This window comes from Rhododendron vialii, chromosome 6a (genome assembly GCF_030253575.1).
Source record: "Rhododendron vialii isolate Sample 1 chromosome 6a, ASM3025357v1".
Lineage (NCBI taxonomy): Eukaryota > Viridiplantae > Streptophyta > Magnoliopsida > Ericales > Ericaceae > Rhododendron > Rhododendron vialii.
The window spans coordinates 29,180,686-29,189,603 of record NC_080562.1 but is presented as its reverse complement, the minus strand read 5'-3'; the positions used below and the strand labels follow the sequence as shown (position 1 = coordinate 29,189,603).

Here is an 8,918-nt window from a genome sequence, read left to right as displayed (position 1 = left end):
TGGAAACAAACAATGAAGTGGATGGATTGTAGAAGAAGAATAATAAAATGGACTTTATTAATCTCCAAAGTAGAAGAACAATCGATTAAGATAATCGAGTGAACAATTACAAGTTATAACTACTCTTAGAAAAGAAAAGATAAAGGCCTGTTGGCGTTGTTTGTGTGTCCTTGCAATGATGCCTAAAAAGGCTATTTATAGAAAAACAAAGTTTCGTAGGAAATAACTTCCCAATTTCTTCATTCTACTTTGCTTCCACTTGTCCAAATAACTACCCACTAACAACAAAGTGTGTAAGAACATGCCAAGTGTTCTTTTCAACCTCCAAGTGTGTAGGGCAATGTCATGTGTCTTGTCAACCTCCAAGTAAATAGAGATACGCCACGTGTCTTGCACATGTTATTAAAATACAAATACCAATAGTAATAATAATAAAATAGAAAACACTCTCATAATTGCCACTTTTCGATCGATCATCGACAGGCGATGAAATATGGTACAAACACACAGGAAACTAAAGATTGCTGGTTTCGTACAGAGTTTAACCAAACTAAATATTGCTGGCTTAGTAAGAAATGTAGGCATTGAGACAATTGAAAACGTGAAGTAGGGTTCATACCTAGCTAGTCACGGTCACACTTTAACCCTGATCCATTTTCAATCTCCAAGAAGAGTCTTCTTGGATGCATGCAACCGAGTAAGAACGTCATGCATCGCCGGTCGATCTCTAGGAAGTTCTTCTGAGCAGGCAGTCCCAACATTAAGTATTGAAATCAAGATCTCCCGAACCTTGTGACTTCCAGCAAAACTTTGGCTACGACCATTGTTGATGCTTGAGCTTGCTGCCCTTGTTCTCTTTGTTGAAGCAGTGTTGGATCAAGAATGGTCTCCACTTGTTCAGGGAGAGTTATCTTAGCAAAGTTGTGGAGAGACATACCATCAATAAACATGATATCAGTAGGTCTCTTGGCTGTAAACATCTCCAATACAAGGATTCCATAACTATACACATCACCGGATGTTGACACTTCATTTCCCATGCCATACTCTACAATTTACGGGGTGAAAAAATGCAATTACGATTTCGAAGAATTCTGAATATGTGAATACCGTTTAGATTTTGGGAAGTAAAGGAAAGCCAAAAAGTGCTAAGAAGTACATTTACCTGGAGCAGCATAACCAATAGACCCCTTTATGCCAATGGAACTTGATTGATTCACAGACGAAGTACATGTAGTATCTCGAAAGAATCTTGCTAGCCCAAAATCAGCTACATGTGCAGTCATTTCTTCATTTAGAAGAACATTGTTGGGCTTCAAATCACAGTGAAGAATTGGTTATGAGATATGATGGTGGAGATAATCAAGTGCAGAAGCAACATCAATTGCAATGTTTAACCTCTGAAAAAGATTTAAACTTCTTGACTCATTACGCACCCCATGTCCATTCTCATTTGGATGCAACCACTCCTCGAGGCTTCCATTGACCATGAATTCATATACGAGAGCTTTGAAATCATTGCCTTGATAATCAACACTTGAACATGCTGTGAGCACCTTAACAAGATTTCGGTGTTTGATATTCTTCAAGGCTTTACACTCGGCTATGAAACTCTTGGAAGCTCCAGCGGCTTGAAGATTTAGTACCTTAATTGCAACAACTTTTTCTCCATGATCAATAGTTCCTCTATACACTGACCCAAAGCCACCGACGCCAATCAAATTGGCTGGAGAGAACCCATCAGTAGCTTTAAGTAGACTTCGGTACGACAATTCCAGAAACGAGTTCCCTAATAACCTGAAAGAAGATACATTTGTTTTCTTTCTAAACGAGCAGCGATAAAGGAAACACAACATTAGACATAGTCCTAGGAGCCCACAAGCTATCGAGATTATTAAAATCATGGTACGAGAAGATCTTTTCTTTGTAAACCCTTTGGAGTTGCAACTTTGTAGCTCCAATTCAACTATACCTCCACAGAGCTTATTATTTCGCTTGACAGAAATTGCAGTCACATTTCCATAGATGCCTCTTTGTGGTACCACTCCTTCAAAATCATTGAATGACAGATTCAATTTGTGCAAGAAGTGAAAGTCCTCGAAATAGTTGGGATTTGTCCTGAGAAATTGCTGTGAGAAATATCTATTTCCTCCATACCTCTCAAGTTACTTAAAGATGAAGGAAGCGCACCCGAGAATTTGTTACCCTCCATGTATAGCAATCTCAATTTTATGCAGCTACCAAGACTGCTTGGAATTTCACTAGATAACATGTTCTCAGAAACATATAGTTCCTCGAGATTTTTTAAAATTCCAATTTCCATTGGAAGAGAACCAGTCAAATTGTTTCGAGAAATGTGCAAATGGACTAGTGATGAGAGACTCATAACTTCTCTAGGTACGGTACCGATAAGATTGTTTTGATGAAGTCTTAGGTGCACCAACATTTGGCATTTGCCCACACTTGAAGGGATGCTTCCATGAAGATTGTTTTCATACAGTAGAAGTTTTGTTAATCGAGTTAAATTTCCGATGGACGACGGGATGTTCCCGTAGAATTTGTTACCGAAGAGACCCAAAAACTCTAAATTTTGAAGCTTACCAATATCAGAAGGAACTTGACCTGTCAAACGGTTGACAGATAGACAAAGAATTTGTAAATTGACCAGATTCGCTAGTCTAGTTGGGATGCTCCCAACTATTTTATTGTTATCTATGTGCAAAGTGACCATATTAGTTGAGAAATTGCTGATCGTGTTGGGTAATAACCCTCCGAAATTGTTTGTGGTCAGAAATAGATGGGTGAAATGCGTAGCATTGGTTAAAGAATTGGGAAAACTCAAGTCATCAGCTTCCCCATATCCGAAATGATTTTCAGCCAAGATTAACCGCCCAAGATTTTTCAACTTCTCCAAATAAGGCACTTTTCCGGTAAACTTGTTACCTGCGAAACCAATGTGGTATAGTTTGGTGGCATTTGATATGCAAATGGGAATTGATCCAGTGTATAAGTTCAAGCTAACTTCAATGAATCGAAGATTAGGAAGAGTATTTCCGAGTTCTGAGGGAAGCATACCTTGAAGTTGGTTAGACCCCACATTAAATTGTGTGAGAGAAGAGACATTAAAGATAGAGAAAGGAATGGTACCAACCAAAATATAATGTCCAAGTGCAAGAACTTCTAGCTTTTTCAATTTTCCCAGTGCATGAGGAATACTCCCACCAATACTATTAACTTGCACCGAGAAGCATCTCAGAGACGATAGATTACCTAACGATGAAGGAATTCCTCCAGTGAGATGGTTACTTGCAAATTCCAGCACCTGTAGCTTAGAGAGGGAATCAAGCTCCACGGGGATTTTCCCCAATAATATATTTCCACCAAGGGTAAGAGTAATGAGGTTAGAGCAAAAAGATATGTTGGCGGGAATTTCACCGGTAAATGAATTGTTAGTCATCTCTAGCAGTTGTAGCCTTTTCAAACGGCCAAGTTGTGGAGGGGTTTCATGGCTGAAGCTGTCGTTACTCAGCGATAGTTCCTTAAGAAAGCTCAGGTTTCCAATGTGAGGCGATATGGGTCCCTCCAATTTTTGATGATCCAAGTTCAACCCAATGACCCTCGTGCGGTGACGGCGGCCACATGTTACGCCAACCCATTGGCAGAAGTGGATGGATTCATTCCACGAGTCAAAAGTTCCAAAAGGATCGCCCGTGATTTGGGCCTTGAACAAGAGCAGGGCTAGTCGGTCAGTCTCGTTCCCGCCATGAACAGTCTCGGCAACTGAAGCCGAAAGCAAGAGTGTAAGGAATAATGACCATGAAAATAGCAGACCCATCTGGTGATGGAGAAGGTGTTAGAACAGTAGCACAAAAACTGTGGTTTCAATCGGTTAAATCTAACAGCATAAATCAAATTACTGTAGAAAGAAAAAGACAGAACACGCATATAAAACTAGATATTAAATTATTTACACCACCGGTGTAAACATTCATTTTCTCTAAATCAATTACGTTGCGCCATGTCGCCATGTTCTATTAATTGAGACTGTTGCTTTGACAACGTGGGCAATGTAATTGATTTGGAAGAAACAAATATTTACACCGCCGGTATATATAGTATATTCTCATGAAACTATTGGTTGAGTGATCTAAAATTGAGAGCATAGACTGATATCGACATATTGAGGAAAAGAGTGAAAGAAAAGCTGGCCTAAAACACAATCGAGAGGCGTGATACACTGTCTTAAGCATTTTTTTTCATGCCATTACAGGATGAAAAGGCGGAGGAGGAAAGCTGCTCCGCACTATCTCACTCTCATGCCGGAGGACCATTCCGGAGTTCCTCCGGTGTGGTTTGTTAGTCGTGTTTCACTGTGCAGGCTAGGCAAACCTAGTCGCTAACTAGGAGGCTCAGGCGAAGGGCTAGGGCAGAACCCATCCATCCAAACTAGAGGCTCAGGCGAGGTAACCAGATCTCGATCGAGAGCCCCATAGAATTAAAAAGGTAATATACGACTTCCAATTGGTAAAATTCCTTAAGAAATTATTCCTTTATAGGAGCCATTGGTAAAAGGGAGATGCTAGGGACATATCAATTTGTCATACCTCAACCACATCCCTCTCATATAAATGTGGGTCCCTAGCTCATGTCAATGGACCGGATCCGATCCGAAAAATTCGATCCGAATCCGATAACGTCGATTTAATAATCCGATAATCCAAATACGGATTGGATCGGATTAAATCCGTTATCAATCCGATCCGAACTTTATTTTTAAATTTTTAATAAAACTGCAAATTTTTTATTTTGAAATTTTTTTTTAAGAAGTTTTTTAATTTTTAAATTTTTAAAATTTGTATTTTTTTGAAGTAAAAAAGTTTTCGGATCAGATTCAGATTTTCGGATCGGATTCGGATTTGTCAGGTCCGGATCGGACCCGGCCAATTGACTGGCCTAGTTGGAACTAAGCTCTCAGCATCCATTATAACTGGAGAAAGGCATAATAATAAGTCTGGAATTAGTACCAGCAAAAAAATCTGGGATTAGTAAATTGGAGCAAGAATCCAACTGTAGTGCAAGTGGGGAGGCAAACTATGTGCATTCAAGGATAAATCAATTGAAAGGTAGCTGTAATTCCCTCCACGAATTAGTAAACACGGACCGACCATTTGATGCCGCAGTGGCCTGAGAATCACATTATTTTCATATTCATAATGTAATACAATAAATATTTTATACGTATATATTGCTACTTGTAAGATCCGAATAGAAAACGATATTGTGTATGTGCGTAGCCATGGTTTAATTTTATACACTCAACCTGAAAAATGATTGATAACAAATAAAACAAATTGGGATTTTCACCCCACACATGTAAAAAAATTAAGAATTTCCACTCAAATGACTTGTAGGTGTCAATCCCATAGAATTATTACGCGAGAATATTTGGAGTTGTGCAGGAGTCCGGGTCCCTACTTGCATCTCATTAGGACAGCCGGTGAATGAACAGATTAGTTTTTGGTGGACATAGGATAAGGGGAGATATGGAGAAGTTTTGGAGGAAATTACAGGGCCGAGGGCCCGAGAGGTAGGAAGACTGGAAGAGGACGAATACCAATAGTATGGCATAAGTCAAGTCTTCCTATGGGACAAAACACGGTGCAATTATTGAGGGCAAAGCTTTCGTTGATGAACTTTTTTCTTTTGTTTTTTAACCACGCTTACCACTATAATGTAGGGCCCTGGAATTCAACTCCAAGTCGTGGTGTTGCCTACTTAAGTGATAATGGTACCCTGAGCATCTCCAATAGGTGTTTTAAAATGTTTTTTTTTTGGTCATATAATATACATGTTAGAGGGTGTTAATATGTTAGTCAAATGGGGGGTTCAGAGTCTATCTATTGGCTTGAACCCCAAACTTGCGTCCCGTGGGACTCGAACTTAGGTCACCACTGGAAAGAGAAATGAGACAACCAACTTGACAAGCTTAATTAATACCATTAATTAGTTTGTTTGTTTTTATACCACACGATAGGACTTCAGTTCGTTAGTAAGTTAGATTACTACGAGGGGCTACTGTTGTTCCATATATCAACTCGAACTCACAATCTCACCCTCAGGATTCCAACCCAAGGGGAAAGATTATGAGCCAAGGCCAAAGGTCCACCATTAATTAGTTATGAGTAGTGAATATCTGAGTTTGTTTAGTGCTCCAATGGGAGTACGTACTATCTATTGTGTTAGTGTGTCACGACCCAACCCGGAATCTTGATCGGCAAGTGAAAAGAAAACACCAGAGGCCTAAAAACATCGTGTAATTTCTGTCGTTGCTTTACCAAAAAAAAATATGCAAATGAAGGTTGGCCCTAAAATCTCTAAATAATACAATTATTTCGTATACGGTCTAAAAATTCTCTTATACATCTTCAAATAAAAACAGTACAACTCTTTCAATTCTTTTTATCCGATCATCACGAACTTGCCCTGAAAGGGTTTCATAAACACAAAACGAATTCAGTGAGAATTACGATATACTAAGTTTCCACAATTTAGCATGCAAAGTCATTTTATGCATTTTCTTTCCACTTTACAAAAGAATGGGGATGAGAACAGACATATCTCTTTTCAACATCTTTCATGAACTGAACACCGGCAATGATTGGATAGCTAGCCCAAGATTTAGGTAATGATATCAAGACCCTGGAATACTCGGCAATACTCCTCATAATGGCCAAACTCAATGTTCAGATGTTATGATACCGATAACCTCGGTTTCCTTTATCTTTAAAGGAATTTCATCCCTTAACTTTAATTGCTTCTCTTTAAGCAATTCAATCACAACATCATATTCAATAGCTCAATTATCAACGATCAGAATTTCTTTTCAATTAAAAGTGACGCTTCCTTGCAAGCCGTCCAATTTTAATAAATTCATGCGAGGTTTGATGCTTTTAAACACACTAGTCGTTTTGCCACGTGCGTTGCACGTGGTTTGTTTGAAGCCCAAGTACCGTTGAATTTGTAGTTCTTTTTGGAGCGGGTATGTCATTGAGATCGAGCTCGTGAATATTATTGGTCATTCGGTATGAAAGGAACCACTGCTCGGTCTCGGGCTTTGATTAAAATAAATTGGGATAAGAGTTCTTTTCTTTTCTTTTTGGGCCAATCTTATTTTAACTTGGCCTGAATTTACTTCCATGGTTTGCACCCAAATCGAAGTGGTGCGTGGCTAATGTCTTCCTAACTAAACCAATGCATGGCTTTTCAAATATGGACCAGTGCAGTGCGTATTACAAACTGTGTATTACAACTAATTAGGCCAATGGAAAAACAGATTGAACAACAGCAGTAAACGGGATCGAAAAATACAAGGATCGAAAAATACAACTCACAAACTGTCGACTCCGAAAATATTAAGTAGATCAAGTCCAACGAATGGGTCACTGTGTCCTTAAAAGTAGATTTTGCCCTTGCCAAGGTGCTCACGATTTTGGACGTCCGCTTCCTAAGATGCAACGAACTTTATGCACGCAAACGCAACACTTGGAATGCATGCCCCACGGACGGAAACTATGCAGAGCTCTCTCGGACTATATATGCGGAAGTGTTTGTGTGCTCTCTGATTTTTGGAGGCATGAAATGGCCGTACACAATCTGTTTATATAGGCATGCAAATGACTGTCCGAAATTGTACCATCCAGTTCACAGAGGGTCACGATAGAAAAGTAGCAATGGTTCGAAACCAACTGATGCAATGTTCCAAACCTTGCACTGGTTCGGTTCATTACTGAAAAGCCACGCACTGGTCCATATTCGAAAAGCCATACATGCAGTGGTTTAGTTAGGAAGACATTAGCCACGCACCACTTCAATTTGGGTGCATCAGACTATTTATATAATTAGTTTTCCAAAATTATTATTTTGCTTGTTTGTTATGCAATTAGTTGTGTCTGTTGCAATTACTTTGTAACGGTTTTGTAAGTACTTTATTTATTTAAGAGGCACCCATTGGTGTTTTGTTTGTAACCGTTTTGTGTCGGTTGGGAAGAGGCGTATATAGGATGGGGCAAAGTATTAATTGCAAGTGATCGTGACATTTGTGAAAAACAAAAAGTAGAAAACACCTTCGTACATTTAAAAGAAGTAGTATAGATAATCACGTATGCAGCATTCTAAACCATATATAATTATGTAAACAGAGTATATTCGTAATTACTCACCTCTAATGCGTGAACCAAAAAGTATTGCGTGTAATCTTTATCGGCGGTAGTGGATGGTGTGGATTTTTGGCAGTGGGGTGGAGGGAATTCCTCCTGGCCAAATAAAAGAAAGAAGAAGAAGGAGAGAGAGAGAGAGAGGGATAGAGTTGTCTGGGAAAAGAAAGGAGAAAAATGAGGTATTTTATAGAAAAGAGAGAGAGACAGGTGTGTGGCTGGGGAGGGAGGCAGGTGAAGGAGAAATAAATGGAGTGGGAGCCTAGCCCATTTCCAGAAGCTCACCACAATGGACCGTTGGCAAGGAAAACCCCCACGCGGACGCGAAAACGAGTAATGTTTCGTCCGCGTAGTTCGGGTTTCTTTCTCAGAAAAATACTCAAAATTCATCATAGCCTTAAAATAATAATCTGAGATTAATTGTGAAGTCTGTTTTCCAAACAAAAATCTCTATTGAATTCCGAATTTTTAAAAGCTTAAAAACGGGTTGTCACATAGTGTGTCGTAGTTTGAAAGTGTTTTAGAAAGTTGCCTAGCTTTAAAGAAGGTAGTAACGAGCGATGCTAGGTACCTCCAAAGTATCCAAAATGAGTAATCAATGCTTCAGATTCACTTTGATCTGGACCATTGATTACTCATTTCAAGATATTTCCGGGGTATACTCTTTCGGGGTACATAGAGTTATTTTATACCCCGAAAATACAT

The 8,918-nt window shown here is 39.2% G+C and overlaps 2 protein-coding genes and 1 long non-coding RNA gene across 3 annotated transcripts; all 3 read right to left on the bottom strand.

Moving 5' to 3' along the window:
* Positions 1 to 429: 429 nt before the first annotated feature.
* Positions 430 to 3,860, bottom strand: LOC131330119 (receptor kinase-like protein Xa21). Its single transcript, XM_058363606.1, has 2 exons — positions 1,166 to 3,860; positions 430 to 1,048 (listed from the first exon to the last, which is right to left on the bottom strand). The coding sequence occupies exon 1, from the start codon at positions 3,833 to 3,835 to the stop codon at positions 2,072 to 2,074; it is 1,764 nt and encodes a 587-aa protein (XP_058219589.1). The 5' UTR covers positions 3,836 to 3,860; the 3' UTR covers positions 430 to 1,048; positions 1,166 to 2,071.
* On the bottom strand, positions 1,338 to 1,856 carry LOC131328597 (probable LRR receptor-like serine/threonine-protein kinase At3g47570). Its single transcript, XM_058361523.1, has one exon. It carries the CDS (start codon positions 1,854 to 1,856, stop codon positions 1,338 to 1,340), a length of 519 nt encoding a protein of 172 aa, XP_058217506.1.
* Positions 3,861 to 6,367: 2,507 nt separating the features above from the next.
* LOC131330127 (uncharacterized) lies at positions 6,368 to 8,700 on the bottom strand. Its single transcript, XR_009200974.1, has 2 exons — positions 8,220 to 8,700; positions 6,368 to 6,483 (listed from the first exon to the last, which is right to left on the bottom strand). It is a non-coding gene; the product is annotated as an uncharacterized LOC131330127 (long non-coding RNA).
* Positions 8,701 to 8,918: the final 218 nt, after the last annotated feature.

Bases quoted from the DNA above. Each gene is read 5' to 3' on its own strand.
- LOC131330119 (XM_058363606.1), bottom strand. From the start codon at position 3,835: ATGGGTCTGCTATTTTCATGGTCATTATTCCTTACACTCTTGCTTTCG.
- LOC131328597 (XM_058361523.1), bottom strand. From the start codon at position 1,856: ATGTTGTGTTTCCTTTATCGCTGCTCGTTTAGAAAGAAAACAAATGTA.